The sequence below is a fragment of the Callionymus lyra genome, chromosome 11, assembly GCF_982586985.1.
Source record: "Callionymus lyra chromosome 11, fCalLyr1.hap1.1, whole genome shotgun sequence".
NCBI classification, from domain to species: Eukaryota; Metazoa; Chordata; class Actinopteri; order Syngnathiformes; family Callionymidae; genus Callionymus; species Callionymus lyra.
The window spans coordinates 13,543,122-13,562,226 of record NC_141828.1 but is presented as its reverse complement, the minus strand read 5'-3'; the positions used below and the strand labels follow the sequence as shown (position 1 = coordinate 13,562,226).

Genomic DNA, 19,105 nt, shown 5'->3' with positions numbered 1-19,105 from the left:
AAAGTTTACCTTACCTTAAATGCAAGACTGTTTTTAAGACGCATTTAAAGATTGATTTATTTCTGATAGTTGACGATTAAGTATATACTCTTTATGCTTTTAAATTAATTCAGGTAAATCATGCAGCGTATCCCCAATTGTAATATGATTGGTCATTTAATGTAAGTTTATACTTTTGATAGAAACATGAAAATATTTCTGATATATGTGGATGTAAGATTGTGCTTTTATTATTGGGTTCTATCGAAAGGATGTGATGATGTTTGCTGCATATATAAGATGTCGTTTCCAAACTTTAACGCACAATCAAATCAACTTAACTAGAATAACTTCCACTGTTTTGCAGTGTTGAAAAGTCCAATTAAAAAAATGTAAACTTCAGTTTAATTGATGACGAGAGAAAGTCTATATTCCTGTTAATCCAGAAAGATAAATGAAGGTGAAAGCGAGTGATTGTTAAGAAAAAAAAGTGGATACTTTAACGCTTTATGTGTCAAAAAGTCTAAAAAGGTAAGTGTCCAGAATCTTGTGTCACAGAGTAGAACAGACTTGAGGCACAAAGATCCGTTTTCTGATCCGGTGTAGAGTCGACGTCTTTCCTTTTTGCCGGAGGCGCCTGTGACTCACCGTACGAGAACTCAAGCCGCAGATTTTAGCCAGTAAGAGCTGCGTCATCCACTATTCAGGGATGAAGCCTAAACAAAAATACGTCCTTGTGGTGTTAACGAACACGGAGAGCGAAAAAAAACAAAAAACCCAAGGACCCAAAAACAAAGTCGTCAAATCACGACGGAGATCTTTAGTGAGCTGCTGAACGAAAAAAAAAAAAAACCCAAAACATTCAATACCGACAACAGACAGCAGAGCGAGCTCGTCTCTTCCTCGACCACTCACCGGTGACAACATTCACACACATGGAACATTAAGCTGGACACCAAAAGTCGAAATAGAAGGACAGAGCGAGAGGACAGAAGAGGAAGGGATGAGGACAGCTGTGTCTCTGTCAGTCGAGGAGAAGAAAAAAAAAAAAGAAAAAAGAGACAGAGAAGGAGAGTGGCGTGACCCGCCGGTTGAAAGGTAGCAGTCAAGACGACATCTCACGCCAGCTGATGCTGACCGGAGACAGGAAGGAGAGCAGCAGGTTTGAGCTCAGGGAGGAGAGAGTGATGCTCTCCGGTTAGCAGGTAGCGAGGGGGGGGGGGTAGTTGTGGGGAAGCTGGTTAGTGAAGCATCGCAGCTTCCATCTGATTCTACCGTGAAAGAGGGAACTCTTTGATTTGTCCGCCTACAGGACACGAGGGATGGGCATCGAGAAGCAGATAGTGATAACTTAATGAACATTTTATCACCAAACGTAGAGACGGTTTGATGTTGAACTGGGAGTGCGACTCATCAATATGGAAGTATATCAGCGCCGTCAGATTGTTTAAGGGTTGAATTTAACAAATCAATGTAAACAACTGATTCAATAGTTTCTATATTTGTGACCCTGGTCTAGAAAGGCGCTATATAAATAGAGATTATTATTATTATTATTATTATTATTATTATTATTATATTGAATGGTTGAGTTTGTTTTCCTTGTTTAGTTGAATTGAACAATTTGAATTTGTTTTGATGCTCTTTTTAAAAATGTAATTAAAAAAATAAAAAACTATTTGTACACAATTTGATACACTTAGTAATTAAAAAAAATAAAAAATTGTACACAATTTTAATATCCTTATTAATTGACTAAACAATTAATTAATTAATTAATAATTAGAAATGAAATGATCCGAATGCAATATTTTTACGTTTGTAGACTTAACTTCACTTTAAAAAGGTTGGCTCCAATATGGCAACATTTATATATATTGAACTAAAAAGGCTAAACATTTAAAATTATATTTAAAATTATATTTAATATACAATATATTAATTTTACATTTTTTTGAGTGATTGGAATAAGAATATAAAACTATGTCTAAAGATTAAAAATCACTTTGAAAATTTTGAATTTGTTTATTCAATTATTAAAAAGATGGCATTGATATAGTTCCATATATCAGCTGAAACAAAACTTTAAATATAATTTTAATTATTATTAATATTCTTTGTATATAATAAACAACTTCCCGTTACATTAAAAACTAATTTCATCTGACTCGTACGAGAAGAAAGAGTGTCGACTGAGTGTTGCTTCAATGATACCCATCTCGCTTAAAATGTATTTTGCCATGCAGGAGTTCTATCGCGCGTCAGAGGACACCAGGTCCCTCCTTCAGACCTACCCAGAGTTGTGCTTGCTCTCCTGGTCCTGGTCGTACTCCTGTTTGACTCCGTCGGGTCCGTGGCGAGGCGTGGACGAGCCCTCGTCCGTGTCGACCTTCAGGGAGCCCTCTTCATCATCATCGTCGTCATCATCATCTTCGTCGTCGTAATCCTCCTCGTCGTCCTCCTTGTCGTTGTGGCCGTTGTCCTTCAGTTCTACTTTTATGGACTCCGACGCCGTTTTTTTGCCACTTAAATCTGGTTCTTCTTCCTACGAGACAGAGATTGTCGTCAACGATCTCGCCGCGTTGAGTCACATGACAAAAGACGAAGCACACCTTGCAGACAACGTTCTGAACACTAGAGGGCTCCACCGTTACTTTCTGCTCTTCCGAGACGGTGGCTTTGGTTGTTCCAGCTTCAGGTTCGGATTTGGACTCTACCTTGGGCTGCTTTAAAGGGAGGTCCATCTTAAAGGTTATGGCTGTGGAGTTGCAGTACTCCTCGAATCCATACAGGTACCTGAAGAGTCGCAGAGATTCATCGTTAAAAAACAGCTAAAACGAAAATAAACCGCGTCACGATTAAAACACATACTTGCGATAAGCGAATTTGACGTTATAGCCAGCGGCTGAGTTGAGAATAGGAATCCCCAGCTCCTGATAGACGATCTTCCAAACGGCGCCGCTTTCGATCTGTGCGAATAAAAGGAGGTTCAAGCCAGTTCCTGGGAAAATGGCGGCTCGTGTCGCCCGTCGATGGTCGGAAAACTCACGCTATCGAACCCGCCGCGCTTGTGCACCAGCCGGTAGAGCTTGAACAGGTTGAGGTTCTTGTAGCCGAGAACCGGGCGTTTGTTGATCGGCGTTTCTGAACGAGAGATTTAAGGAATTAGATCTAAATACGATAGAGATCAGCGCTTACAAGACGGAAAACATACTTCTATCTTCCATGAACTTGTACAGTTGCTGAACAAAACTCTCCCTTTCTTCAGGGAAAGGCTCCACTTCCTCCTGAAAATATTATTTCACATTTAACCATCTCTCTTTTTTAACCATCAGCCATTCTTTCAGCTTCCTTTAGTTTACCTCCTCTTGTTCGCGGCTTGCATCCCCTTCCGGCTCCTCCTCCTCCTCTTCATCTTCCTCCTCGCTGCCGGAGCTTTCCTCCTTCACTTCGGTCTTCCAACAGCCGGGAACAAGCGCCTGTTGCAGGAACTCCAAGGCTGCGTCCAAAGCTGTCGAGTCAAATATATATGAATTACTATTTGAAGTGAAAAGGACTTATTTTTAATAAGCATTAATCAATTAACAACACTTAATTCCCAGCTGGAGTTAGTTTATTAGCTTGTTAGCTCAAGAGTCTAACAAGTTGATAAGCCAAGAAGCTAACGTGCTAATAAGCTAACGAGTTGAAAAGATAATTAGCCAAAAAGCTAACAAGCTAATAAGCTAAAAAGTTATTAAAACAATAATCTAACAAGCTAATAAGCTAACGAGTTGAAAAGATAATAAGCCAAAAAGCTAATAAACTAAAAAGTTATTAAAACAATAATCTAACAAGCTAATAAGCTAACGATTTGAAAAGATAATAAGCCAAAAAAGCTAATAAACTAAAAAGTTATTAAAACAATAATCTAACAAGCTAATAAGCTAACGATTTGAGAAGATAATAAGCCAAAAAAGCTAATAAACTAAAAAGTTATTAAAACAATAATCTAACAAGCTAATAAGCCAACGAGTTAAAAAGATAATAAGCCAAAAAAGCTAATAAACTAAAAAGTTATTAAAACAATAATCTAACAAACTAATAAGCTAACGAGTTGATAAGAATTGACAACACTCAATTTAATTCCCAGCTGGAGTTGGTCTTCTAGCGCGTTAGCGAAATAGCTAGTTAGCTTTAGAATCTAACAAGTTGATAAGCTAATAAGCTAACACGATAATAAGCGAATTAGTATATAAGGTAATAAGCAATATGCTTATAAACTAACAAGTTTATAAGATAATAAGCCAAGAAGATACCTCGCTAATAAGCTAACAAGACAATAAGCTAACAAGCTAATAAGATAACGAGTTGATAAGAATTGGCAACACTCAATTTAATGCCCAGCTGGAGTTGGTTTTATAGCGAGTTAGATTCTAAAGCTAACAAGTTGATAAGATACTAAGCTAACACGATAATAAGCAAATTAGTAGATAAGGTAATAAGCAATACGCTCATATACTAACAAGTTTATAAGATAATAAGCAAACAAGATACCTCGCTAATAAGCTAGCAAGACAATAAGCTAACAAGCTAATAAGATAACAAGCTAATAAGCCAACAAGTTGGTAAGATAAAAAGCCAATTAGCTAACTCGCTGATGAGCTAACAAGACAATAAACGAACCAGCTTATAAGACAACAAGCTAACAACCTCCCATTTTATATTACCATGACATTTTAAATGTCTGAATAATTAATTTTAAAGTTCCATGACAGCCCTGAACAACTTAATTATTTTAGCGCTCTTTGACTGGGTGTTGTTTCTTGGGCGTGGAGCTGCAACACAATGTGTTTAAGAAACATCTAAACACCTCAACACTGGCTCATCGCACACTTTTACAGTGCGGTAAAATACACAGGTGTGAGTTAATAATACTTATAAAAAAATAAAAATAAATCACCTAAAGAAGTGAGCTGCTGGAGTCAGAGCTCTGCTGGAACAAAAACGGGGATGCTATTTATATTAAGGGCCGGTGAGAACTTCAAATAAAAATAGACTCAAAAGTGACAGCAGCTTTCAATCGCTGCCGGGAACAAAAAACCCTCCCGAGCTACAGTATTGCAGCCCACATTACAGCTTTACTTTTAGACTATTTAAAGATGGAACAAGGACAATTTAAATGGACACATTTTTATTTAATGCTTGTCCTTGTTACCCTTTCAGACCCATAAACTATTTATTCACCAGCATTTTTAAATCCAAATTAAATGAAAGAGATGTTACATAATGTTTTTTTCTGATGATACATTATTATGATTAATAAATCAATGGTTTCATTTATCATACACATTTATGCCACATTTCAAGAAAAGACTATCGTTGCTCCGTCTCGAGTACATCCACTGGATTTTATCATCAAGAAGGAGCAGCAGCTCCACTTCATCCTCCTCCTCTAAGCTACTCCAAGACTCTCAACCTTTTTTTTAAGGACGTGTTAGAAACCCTGAAATATAATTTGAGCCGTCTCTGACTTTAAATCCATGAAATTGTCACAACCTTCAGGTTGTTTCTTGAAAGTAAAATACAGAGAAGTCTTATTATACACCAGAATCTCCTTTTTTTATGTCAGAGGAAAACTAAAATTTGTCACTTGAAAAAATAGCAATTTGCAACTTCATTGTACAGCCTGACAGAGAGAGAGTGAGAGAATATAAAGGCTTCAAAAAAAAGAAAAGAAAAAAATGTTTGGAACATTTTTGCTTTTACCGAGTTCACCTGGTGAAAAAAAACAGAACTAGAGATCTTTTAACTCCACTAAAGAGTAAGAATTAAAAACCTTGAACAATTTCATATCATTAGAATTGAACACTTTACTACTTGATCTTCACCCCTCCCTTAATAATAATAATAATGTCTAATTTAATATTCACTCGTGTGGATACTATAATAAAACCTTATAAATATGTCCTCTTTCACCAAACATATGATCTGTATTTATTAAGACAACATCGATCGTTTTATACTGAATATTTGAATCCACTATTTCACGCTATTCCAAAAAAATGTTAAGGAATTAAAAGCTTGTTTTTATAATATAACTAACAAAATGATCTTTTCTATGAGAGTCACAGACGTTCTTTTGAAACGACATCACGTTTGATCAAACTGAAGCTGCAGAATGAAAGCAGCGAAAGTTTCCCCGCATGTGATCATGTGATCACGTGATTGGAGATTTTCTTTGAAAAAAAAAAACGTATACAAATACGCAGTCACATGATTTGTTGATTTTTCATTTGTAAACTCTTTAGGCGTGTGTAGCAGCTGCGCCACATATTTATATGAAGCTCATCATCATCACTACTCTTTAAGCTACTGATTTACACTTTTATTCTTGTTAAACTCATGTTTTTTCTGATCGCGGAGAGAAAAATCACAGACTCTGGTTCATTTAAATATGATTTAAATATGTAAATTATGGCGTGGAAAGGGATGAACACGCCTGTGATTAATTCTACGTTGATTTTGGATGTACAAAGAAAAGTGCTTGTATTTGTGTTGTCCATTTTCTGGACCCTGGTCTGGAAAAGCGCTATATAAATAAAAATTACTTACTTACTTGTGCGACCTTTTTTAGTAGAAAATTCACAAACTTTTTACATGAGGACCCTGGTTTTTTAAAAAGTGTTTAAAGAATTGAACCGACTTGAACTCAAATCAATTTTCATTAATGAACTGTATTGAGCGAGACTAAAAAAGGAAAACAACACTCACCTTCAAAGTAAAATAAAATTATTTTTTGGCCTAAACAAGTACTGGGGAGCACCATGATGACACTTAAGCAAACGCCTAACGGTTGTAATATTCAATCCTTTTGTTAATATTCAAAAACGGTTAATAATGGGTTTAACTCGTAAATATCACAACAGGGGGCTGTAATGTAAGTGCCAAACTCAGACCTGGGCCAATTCATTTTTATGTTTCCTGCGAGAGCTTTTCACCAACTAATTAATTCTACCTCAACGCTAAACTTGTCTACAATTCATGTTATTATTACAACCTGTGATACTTTCCAAAACCGTTCAGGCTAAACTTACTTATTTGTAGTAATGTCGAGTACTTGACTCTGGTGTCGCAGAATTTACTGACCACAAGTCGTAACTGCTTTCATTTGCTTTGAAACCAAAATATGTCCAAACATCAGCTTTAAAAGCTGCTCGAGGCGACTGTATCCTCTCGTCCTCAGCCATTGCCAGGATCTTCGACTATTCAATAGTTAGTTTAGCTGCAGAGGACGTACCACACTTTTTAGAAGTATAATTGCAACATAAAACTAAACAACCCTAGTTAATATTTGCATGTCATTGTATATTAAATTAAGTGATTCTTTTTTTTAACACATCGTTTTAATTTTATACACACTTTACTGGAATATAAAGCAAAAATAACCATGTGAAATTGGGAAAATTTGAGTTTATAATTATGACCCTTGGTTTGATGGGGTTGTTGCTCGCTTCCTTTTTGACATATACTGACAACTATAGGTTATAAAAACTGTATTTTTGTTACTGTATTTTAATAATGATCAACTTGCCCAAAAGAGAATACTTCCTCAGAACCTTTTTAGAACCGTCACTCACCTGGTTTCACTGCGGCGTCTGCCTTCGGTGGACAATCGCAGTCGATTTCCCGAACGTCTTTCCTCAACACGGTGTAGCTGCGAAACACAACAAAAAAAAAAAGGTTGAGCGATAAAAACTCAAGATGATTCTCTGTCTGTAATTGAACACAACATGGAGGGAGTTTCTCTCCGGCCCGGATCGGACTCCGAGAGAACGTCTTCGTGAGCCGACTGACGGGTGAGAGGAGAGGTTCTGACCCCGGCGGTCGCCGCCAATAACCGGCTCAGACGGACGACACTAATCACACGTTCCTCTCTCTCTCTCGCAATCTCCGAGCAGCTGTGTGGAATCTTGGATGATTTGGCAGATGGACAGATCAGTCCAGCTTAGAAGTTGAAAAGCAGACTTTTTTTTTTTTTCGACTCCTGGGCCTCCCGAAAAAAATGATTTGTTTTGCTTTTCGAGAGCAGCTGAGCAGATCCAATGACTAGATTTGTCACGGAGAGACTTTACACACAATAACGCGCCGCCGCCGATCGTGGCTGAAACAGATCGGAGGTGTGATAGCGGGTTTACCGACGGCACGGAATCTCATTTCGGGGATGATCTCGGAAATCAGCCGCTGCTCGCGTAAAGCAGCTTTCCAGGAAAACTCTTGGATCTCGATGGGAAGATCCTTCAGAAATCAGCAGTTAAAATGATCAGGCATTTCCCGTTTCAAAGACTTTCAATCATTTCATTCACTGAGATTTTGCCTGACATTAGTGATGATTTTTTTTTTCAAATGCGAATTAAGCATTTAGATTCGAGACCCCCAAAGACTAAGGCAACAAATTAACAATTCAGACCTGGAGAAAAATCCAAAAGAGCCAGACGACTAAGTGAACAAATGAACGATTTAGACCTGAACAAAAATGCTAAAGAGCCAGACGACCAAGTGAACAAATACACAAATTAGGCCTGGACAAAAACCCAAAAGAGCTGGAAGACTTAACTAACCAATAAATATTTTGGACATGAGCGAACATCCCCCAAAAACAGACGACGAAGTCAACAAATTAACAATTTAGACCTGTATAAAAATCGAAAAGAGCCAGAGTACCAAGTAAAAAAAAATCCCAAAGAGCCAGAGTACCAAGTAAAAAAAAAATCTAAAAGAGCCAGAGTACCAAGTAAAAAAAAAATCTAAAAGAGCCAGAGTACCAAGTAAAAAAAAAATCCCAAAGAGCCAGAGTACCAAGTAAAATAAAAATCGAAAAGAGCCAGAGTACCAAGTAAAAAAAAAATCTAAAAGAGCCAGAGTACCAAGTAAAAAAAAATCTAAAAGAGCCAGAGTACCAAGTAAAAAAATCTAAAAGAGCCAGAGTACCAAGTAAAAAAATCCAAAAGAACCAGTGTACCAAGTAAAAAAAAATCTAAAAGAGCCAGAGTAGCAAGTAAAATAAATCTAAAAGAGCCAGAGTACCAAGTAAAAAAAAATCTAAAAGAGCCAGAGTACCAAGTAAAAAAAAAATCTAAAAGAGCCAAATACATGATTAAGAACTGGACAAAAATCCAAAAGACTAGGAAGACTTACTAATCAATAAGTGATTTGGACGTGAGAAAAAATACCCCCAAAACAGACGATCATGTCAACAAATAAACAATTTAGACCTGAAATAAATCTCAAAGAGCCAGAGTACCAAGTGAACAAATACAAGATTTAGACCTGAACAAAAATCCAAATTAGAATAAAAATAAGAGAACAAAGGAACAAGTTAGACCTGAACACAAATCTAGAGGGGCCAGATGACTAAGAGAACAAATTAACAATTCGGACCTGGTCAAAAAAGTACCAAAATCCAAACCGTCAGAAGAGTAAACAAATACACTATTTCAACCAGAACAAAAATCCAAAAGAGGCAGAAGACCATGTGAACAAATGAAAAACCAACATCTAAAAGTAATTGTGAGACTTGGTCCAGGAGCTGTTGAAAGAGTTACAAAAATGATCGATGGAGAAAGAAAAGTAAAGAGTGGAGAGAGAGAGAGAATTTTTATTTTATAGTGAAATCTAGAGAATGTATCCGACCTTCATACACATATCCATACTTTATTATCCATCAGTGCTGGAGTTACAGAGCTTATATTAATCCTGTTGGATTCATTAACTTACAATTTTAAGAACCGTTATAAATCACTTGTGAACGACACATTAGTCAAACCCGGATACTCTAAACATTAACCCTTTATCTCTAAAGAGATATACATCTACATCTCTGGAATTCAAATCCAATCAAAGGAAACAACAGCTGTACATCCATAATCAGAGGTTTAAACACCAGCAATTGAAGAAACAATGAAGCGGGCTTTGAGATTCCTCCGTTACCATGGTTACCACAGCCGAACAATTAACCAAGCTCTCGTAGAACTCCCCTCCGGATACAACGCCGGCGCTTTCTCTAAAGAATCTTTTTTTTTCCTCGAGGACAATACTTCGGAGAGTCTTGTCGAGTGATTAGAACCAACAATCCATGGACTCTCCGGAGGAAAGAGAACACGGTGACCTCGCCACGCCGGCGGTAATATTGACTTGAACTCGGAGACCACGCCAGGGACGACATTGATTATGACAAGACTCGCACAGAGACAAGTCATGCGTCACCCGTCAGGATTCATTCGTATCACAATCAGATACTAGACTAGAACTGTAAAAGTTTAAAAACAGATTTTGGTGATGACATTTTAATTTTTTCCAATTCATTCTCAAGAATCCGTTCGGGTCATCTCAACAAACAGTCGTTTCATTCCATTTCCTCAGCTTGCCGTTACTCTCAAACATAGTTTCCACGATTAGAAGCTTTTTGAGCTTCAAACCTGCGGATGATGACATATGCAGGACGGGATTGAGTCATGAGAAGTCGGCGATAAAACTGCTGCAACGCGGGTGGGCGTCCGACAAAGAGCGAGGAAATGTTGCATTTTCCTTAAGACAGCCCCGGAGAGCGTAAAGTTAAAAAAGGGTTTTATTCCAAATCCGTGTGGCGGGATTCTGAGGAGACTCACCACTTAAGACCATCCCAGATGGAAGGAATCAGAAGTAAAGCAGTAAAGAAGTTGATTTCTGAACCAAAATAACTTTTCAAATACCTCATTATCTTGGGTAGAGAACAAATGGGCAGACATCCTCGTGGCAACGAAAAAACATTTATTCATAACACATCACATATTCATAGAAAGATTTGTTGCACTAATCTGAGGGATCGGATGCACGGCTGCAGCTTCCGGACACTTCAAAGTCTCTCACCGACTCTTTAAGCAACATTTTCCAATCACTATCAACAACTCCGTTCTCAAGACCTCCTCTCAGCGCCAGAACCTCGGAGCCATTTCCTATAACTGCCTCTTTCAGGCGGCGCATAAACCAAATTACTCGCGCTCCCTCTTTTTTACCATCTCAAAAATACATCTCTCGCCTCCGACCGTCCTCAGGGACCCTCATCCACGCACCCTCATCCTCACTCGCGACCCCTCCAGACTCGATTGTTGCAACAGAGACGGCACATCTTAAAGCTTCTTAAAAGAGGTTACAATATATTCATCACTGGAATGGGCAAGCATTGGAACTTGAACTCACCGTTTTAGAAATGCTTCAGATCGACTCGTTTTGTGTCTCATTATTGAGCCATAGAAAGTTGACCCTTGTGTTAGTTCAGGGTCAAGGTGACCGGAAGGCCTGAAAAAAAATGTTTGAGGTATCCCTTGTAAACCTTGACCCAGAGACAACACAACCTCCCTGGCTTCCATATATACATATGCAGCGGTGGAGATTGTCACTTTGACCCATAGACAACTCAAGGGATACCACAAATGTTTTTCGGGCCTTTTGGGTCACCTTGACCCTGATATAACACAAAGGGTAAAATCTGCACACCTTTATTTCCTTAACAAATTGAGTTATCTCAGGGTCAAGGTGACCCAAAGGCCCCAGAACCCCATTCTTTTGGGTCACGAAAGGGATACCACAAAACACATTTTTTTCCGGGCCATCGGGTCACTTTGACCCTGAGATAACACAAGGGTAAACCATAGTTTAATTAATTAATACTATCATTTCATTGTTACATCAGCCACAAGTCTTAATTTTCTGTGGCAAATATTTCAAACCTTTAAAGATGAGACACCTCAGGGGTCAATCCTTGAGGCTTTTGAAGTTGCCCAACTCTAGACTCTTGTGCGGTTTCATTCTCAGGATACATTTAAATTGACCATTCATATCCAACAGTGTGAGATATATGGATGTAGACCTAAAAAAAATTTTTGTTCAAACACAAGCTCCTACTTATTTAATCTCAGCATATCCTCGTCAGCAGCGAGTCGTTCAATCAAACCCTAACGGCCCCATTTCATCATCTGTCGGACAAGATGATGTGATAATGAATCACACGTTCGTCCGGTTCATCCTCTACGACACGTTGTTGGACCCTTTACTGCCGAAGAAATAAAAAGTTCACTTACAACTTCCCATCCTTGAAGGAGCGGACGAAGATGTTGTCCTTCTTTAGCGTCAAGTCTTCATGGCAGTCCGGGGACGTGACCTTGGCGAGAGGAGACGTCAGAGAGTTAAAGAGGAGGAGGACGAGGATGTGGAAGTGTGTGTGCAGAAGTGTGTGTGCTTCTAATGATGAAGTGATGAAGATGAGGGGGGCGACCGTCACCGTGCGAGTCAATTACGAGAGACATTTCAGGGTGAAAAAAGGCCAATACTGATGGATCACAAAGTTTAGTACCCCTGAAAAGAAGGAGCGCCCCAGTGGGAGACGAGGATTGTGCATGAGGGGCGTGTTTGGTTTCCACTGAGCGACTGTGATCGCAGCGGTCGAGACCAAGAGGTGCGTGAGCTGCATCCAGATTCTGATTTGACAGATTTTAACTTGATTCCGACAACAAACGTGCAAAGGAAATATTCAGGTCACTGGAGGCTTTTAAGATGCAAGGCATGGACCACGTTGATTCTTAACTTTAGAACAGTCAGTCATAAAATCAATGACTTAATTCCGGTGTTTATTTAATAAAATATTAAAATAAAACTTTTTTTTGGAGCACAACCCTAGTTTTAGATGATTAAACTCACATAATATTTTGATAGTCAAACATAAGATTTACCGGTAAGTGTTATTGATCTAATATATATTAAATATTTTTGAAATGTTTTGTATTTATTAATGTAATCGTCTATAACTTGATATTTACACCGACAGTATATTAACTGTATAATGTAATTTATTGAACAAAAGATAAATCCTTTTTCCCCAGCCATCAATTTAAACACATTTTTTCCCCAGTGTTTTACAGAAGATAAAGAAACATTTTGGGAGCAAAACATTCAAGCTAAAATAATATTCAGAATTGATTATTATTATTTTTACTTTTATAAATAGTTAGATATAAATATCTTCAAAACACTCAACTGAGATTGAAGAGTTTGCATTTATGTCACCAATATCAGATTAGTTTTAATTTGTTGTCATTGATGGAATAAAACATCTATTTAATAAGATTCCTTAAAAAAATGTAATATTAAAAGTCTAAATTTGACAGTAATATGCCAATTAACTATCTACCGTCTTCTTAACGCATTGACATCAGCGATATTTTCACATTAAACATCCCTCCCCTGACCTTTACTTCAAATCTTCATTTGCCACACTGCAATCATAACACACATGTGCTTCCCTGAACCGCCACGAGGAGGCAGCATAGAGCATCGTCAGGAGCAGGCCAAGAACAACAAGCTGAGAAGAGGGAGGAGGGTTTAAACACTGAGGACAGACACTCATTCTTCGAGGTTTCTTCTACACCTAGTCTTGAATGAACATTTCGGGATGTGGAAAACCCTCAAGAAAACATCTATTGCCGTTTTCGAGAGCATCTTTATCAGGAGGAAAATGTCACGTATGCTCCAGACTAGCAACAGTGATGAAGAGCTGCAGCAGTTACATAATGACACGAGGACGAGGATGTAGCGACTGATATGGGAGCGCTCACCAGTGCAGGGTACCACGAGGTCTTCTTCTTGTCGGCCACGGCGACTCCGTCCACGCAGACAACTTTACCGAACAGATCCTCGTTCTGCCGCCGATCGCCATCCTCCTCTTCGCTGGAGGACGAAGACAACTCTTCCTCTTGCCTGGAAAATGAAACAAGAATAATGAGAGGATTGAAGTTGAGCTCATGAACCAATAGTTAGGATGATTAATGGGGGCCATTGCCTTCATTAATGGGGGCTCTCTTGAGGTCAAACTATAAAGTTGATCGAGTACAAATGTTTCTGACAACTTCTTTGAGCTTTTCCCACATTTTCTTTCACTTTTTTTGCATCTGTATCTCGTACAACACAACTTTTTAGATTGAATTATATATATATAATATATATATATTTTCATCATGTCACTAAAAAAAAAAGGGTTAACCCAACATCATTTTAAACATCTCATTTATAATAAGTCTCATAATCACAATAAAGTGTGACATTATAATCAGGGTGTCCAGTAAAAGAGGCATGTATAATAATTTGTTTCCTCCATTTGCACAAAAAATAGAATAACTAGTTTTCAAGAACAGACATGCATGTGAAAAATGTCCAAAATTAATCTTGTCAAATCACTTTTTTAATTTTTTAAAGATGGTGATATCAACCTTTGTTGAGAGACCCCGTTTCATTGAGCAATATCCTAACCATGTAAATATATACTGTATATATATATATATATAGTAAGTAAGTAAGTAGGTAAGTAATAGTTATTTGTAAAGTGCCTTTGTAGACCAGGGTCACAAGGCGCTTTAACAATCAAAAACAACACGGTTAATATATATATAAACATTCTTTGTATTAAAAAAACAAAAACGAATAAGTAAAAACGAATACGGCATACAATAAAACATCTTATTTTACAAGTTGTATACAAAAATCATCGTGTAATAGCAACGGTGGATATTCTATTTTATGTTTTGCATACAGTATTGTAGGGACTAAGTTCTAAAAACCTAAAAAAGTAGTGTCCATTTTACTTCTTTGATTGTACAAAATATAATAAACTACATTAAATTTGACTTGCAAACATAACAGTGAGTAAGTAAGTAAGTAAGTAATGGTTATTTCTAGACCAGGGTGCATATGAGGAGCAATTCTTTTCAACAACCCTCTCCATACCGGTGACCTGAACAGATCCCATAATGCTTTGCCGCCCAGCCAACCAATCAGCAGTCACCAATTAGGCGTGTACAGCAAGGCATCATGAGAGTACACCATTTTTTTGGCAGCATGAGTATACAATACATTATTCTTAGAATACGTTTGGAAATGAGGTCGCAAAATCAGTGAGACCACAGAAGGTGATATACAGTATATCGCAGGAACAATGTATTTTCAAAGTGTTTTCATCATTGTGAGACTCGTTAGAACAGAGACAATATATATAACGCTTTAGAAAATGCATCTGCCACTGATTGTTTCCATTTATTTCTCGTCAAACATTTAGACACGAGCTAAGGTTTGCTCAACGCATCTGTTGACAGTCTCTGGCGAACACTCTGCCAACGTGTCGCCTGAGAGTTCCCTGCACCGCAGTCGTGCGTCTGAACACGATCACCAGCAGGCAAACAGATCCTCCACCCTTGTTGTTCCGCCTCGCCGGGCCTGCAACCGAGTGACTCCAGTCAGGCACGTGCACGTACGTGCACACTACAAAAACAAACAGCCAACTCTGAATCTAAGTGAGAATCAACACACAAGAGCTACAGAGAAAAAAGAAAGTATTCTCAAGCCTTGAGACGGAAGATGAGATGAGTTTCACTCTCATTTTCTCGCCGCCTTTAAAAAGACTTTTCTTAAGAAGAAAAAAAAAAAGGACGAGAAGCTAGAATCAAAACATTCAGATGTTACGCCACAGGGTTTGTTAGAAAGCAAATTATCTTGGAGAACTCTTTCAAACATGTACACTCGTTGCCTCATGTTGCCTCCATCTCTTTATCCGCATAAGTACAATACTTTATCGGACATATTCTTCCCATTCTCCACCTCTTCTTTCCTATAATGTAATACATTAACATCCCCCACTTCCTGTTATCTCATCCATCATTTAATTCCTCCCATATTCTATTCTCAAATATCTTCAATTCTTTTCTCCTGCTTTCTTTTCTCCCACCGAATCCCTTCCGTCTCTCGCCAACGCCACGTTTCCTTCCCCTCCCCCCCTTCATCACACCTTCACTTCACAACTTTTTTTCTATACTTTCATCTCCTATAATACATTCCTTTCTTCTCAGCTCCCCTCTTTTTCACTCTCTACCGGTCATACCGATTTGCAGCAAAACATTCCTTCCCCCTTTTCCTCACCTTCATTTCAGTCTACCATCCGTCCTCCCCACTTTCATTATTCATTTTCATCTCTTCCTCCTTTCTCCCAGGTCTTTGATGGCTCATTTCTTAATCACTCCATCCTTGGTGGCATCATTCATCACTTCTTTCCTTATCTTCTTCTCTTCTCTGCTTTCTCCCATGTCTTCTCCCTTTCCACTCCTTCCCTTCCATCTTCTCTAACGTTTACTCATGTCTAGATTCATTTTCCTGCTTCCACTTTACCTTCAAGTCACAAAATAAAAGTTGGACCTCCATCTCTCACTCAGACGTGGAACCACATTGTAGACGTTTTATTTCGAGACGATGCGTTCCGTCATCGTTTCGGTGGTCGTCAGACAGGAAGTGGTCGAGGGAGACGGGAAGAAGTCGGGAAAAGGCTGCTCTACTGAGGAAGGCAGATGAGGTTTCAGGTGCTAATGTGCAGCAGGAACTGTTCCCAAGTCAATATTCCCAGTATTTTACTCTTCTGAGAAGCATTAGCCGAAACTGACTGAATGAGATTACGGAGCAGAGTGTCCTTTTTTTTTTCTTCTTTCGTCGCAATCATAGCCAGCTTTCATCCCTCTCACTGGGGCTTTTTTTTTTAGGATGAAATGAATCGTCAAAGGAATCAGCATGTCAGGCCCACCAGAATATTAAAGTGCGGCGGAATAAACTCGTGAGTCACACATCAACAGAATTATCGCTTCATAGAGAAGGCGGCGGGAAGCGAGTGGGAACTCCGTTTCTTTCGCCTCAGGAGCAAAAGGTGATGAAGACGCCGCATTTGCTTCGCCGTCAAACCTTCATCAGGGCGTCACTGAGGACGATACTCACACTGGGTTTGATCGTCGGCCCCGGTTGCCCTTCTTGCCGATGACCGGTGTGCCGAAATGCTCGGGGTTGGTGAGCGGTAGTCTGTCGAGTGTCTGTCGAATAGATCAACCACCATTATTGCTCCGTACAATCATTATTTTAAATTATGCCTTTAATTAAAATAAAACATAGATGACATCATAAATATACATTCTTAAACTGTAATAATTATTTCTAGGGCTGCACGATATCGAAAAAATATCGATATATCGCGATATTGGCTCGTGCGATATGCATATCGAAAACGTGCGATAATTTTTAATTTTCATTGTATAAATAAAGCATTTTTTGAATGCGCACTTTGACCAAAAGTTGTCAATTTGTACTTCTATGTCTCGTTGTTGTTTACGTCTCTGTCCGCCTGTGAGCTGTGCGGCGCAGCTTGCTAGACTCGGTTACTATGGCGAAGCGTCTTGCCGGCGCTCTGACTTAGCGGAAGTACGACAAACTTATGAGCGCTACTCAAACACGAGTAATCCAGTCAGCAGCCGCTCATCTCTTTCAACCCCCTTTATTAAAGCAACATATTGTAAATACTTTTCATCTCGTCACAGTCGTTTTCAGCGTTTTTAAAAGATCGCGGAACTTGTAAAGGGAAGTGTAAACCTGTCCGCCTTTGCTGTATGCTAATGAGCTAACTTGTTAGCATCAGGTCATTTATAAACTGTTATGCGCGTGTGTACAAGGAGGCCAGATTTATTATTGATTTGGTGATATCGCGACACGCCGGCGGCTCCTCTCTGATGTCCCTCAGTTTTGCGAGACTTCTTTCCTGCGAAACTGAGCGTTATAAGTGATATTTTTCTCTGATCATGTCGGCACAGAAGCTACAGTACTCGCACGTGCACGCAGGTAATTTTGTTTTGTTTTGTTTTGGGTGAAAGAAAAAAAAAATATCGCAATGAAAGACACCAATATCGAATATCGCACATATTTCCAATATCGTGCAGCCCTTATTTACATCTATTATTTCATCAAGATTCTTAATACATCCATATAAACGTCACTGCTGGGAACCCAATTCACATCACTCCTTTTATTTAACCTTTTAAAGTAAACTATTGTAAACTCTGGTCTTAGTTTAGTCCTGTATCTTATTTGTATGTTTTGATTATCAATAATTACATTTTTTTCCCCCAGACCGTCCACTCCTAGTTTTATAACAATACAACAATATATGTGACCTCAGACAATGTGAAAAACTTGCGGCGTGTGGTTTATAATGACGCCGATCTTACCTCGCTTTCGGCGAAGTGGCGAGCTCCTTTAAGGCAGAGCGAGGAGCGCCTCAAGGTCTTCTCATCGCCGTCGTCGAACACTGCAGAGACGACAAGAGACGACAGCGTCAAGACTGCCGTGTGTGAGGGACAGGGATTTTCCTCACAGTCAAACAAACAAGTCTCACTGCACCAGAGCTCCGTTGACCTGCTGCTTGACAAGAGATGCTCATTTGAAATGCACACCGAAGGTCTGGCCTTGAATGTAAAACATTTTAGTTTCAATCTGAAACTATTTACGTGCAATACCGGCAACTTCCACTTGAATGAAAATCGCATTAAGGCTTGACCTCAACAGATTTTATGCGGAGAATCATTACGTCTGAAAGCTAGAACACTCTGTTAGATAGTTAGGGCCACACAGGGGTCTTTTAAGTATTCAGGTCTTGGGATGTTTTCAGCTTCTACAATTGGGTGCAGCCTCTCCATAACTAGCTGAGACAACCGCTGAGGGGAGAGCAATTTACTCTTCCTTAAAAGACAAATGGAAAACCAGGAGCGCAGTCAGAAAACATGCATTAGTGAATAAAAAATGAGAATGTGTGATACGATCATATTTTTGGATGAAATGTAAAAAAAAAAAAGTTATACATTATAATAGTCATCATTTATTCTATACAACAACAACCAGTAGAAGTGAAACTTGTTTTTCATTCTGCTCCTTTTCCATCTCTCATTAACCCTTGTGTTATCCCAGGGTCAAGGTGACAAATGGGCGCCGAAAACAAATGTGTTTTGTGGGATCCCTTGTGTTGTCTCACGGTCAAAGTCAACGACAGAGTGAATACATATGCAGTGGTGGACATAAGGGATACCTCAAACTATTGTTTTCGGGTCACCTTGACCCCAGGATAACACAAGGGTTAAGTACTTGCAATGTTAACAGAAAATTACAAAATTGAAATGAATGTAGATTTCTTCGATTTGTAATTTATATTTAGGACACAACAAATCCAGTACAATATATACAAATACATCTAGGTAATTTTTAT

At 38.7% G+C, this 19,105-nt stretch overlaps 1 protein-coding gene across 3 annotated transcripts in view; it reads right to left on the bottom strand.

Moving 5' to 3' along the window:
* Nucleotides 1-19,105, bottom strand: part of arid4b (AT-rich interaction domain 4B) — a 55,929-nt gene that overhangs the window by 9,627 nt on the left and 27,197 nt on the right. For all 3 annotated transcript variants that reach the window (XM_087802753.1, XM_087802754.1, XM_087802755.1), the window contains exons 6-16: nt 18,075-18,154; nt 16,798-16,889; nt 13,608-13,749; nt 12,078-12,157; nt 7,599-7,675; nt 3,342-3,490; nt 3,194-3,266; nt 3,029-3,123; nt 2,851-2,948; nt 2,592-2,775; nt 2,274-2,524 (exon numbers count right to left, since the gene is read on the bottom strand). In XM_087802753.1, the coding sequence (XP_087658879.1) occupies nt 2,274-2,524; nt 2,592-2,775; nt 2,851-2,948; nt 3,029-3,123; nt 3,194-3,266; nt 3,342-3,490; nt 7,599-7,675; nt 12,078-12,157; nt 13,608-13,749; nt 16,798-16,889; nt 18,075-18,154 (1,321 nt within the window). The remainder of the gene's footprint in view (nt 1-2,273; nt 2,525-2,591; nt 2,776-2,850; nt 2,949-3,028; nt 3,124-3,193; nt 3,267-3,341; nt 3,491-7,598; nt 7,676-12,077; nt 12,158-13,607; nt 13,750-16,797; nt 16,890-18,074; nt 18,155-19,105) is intronic.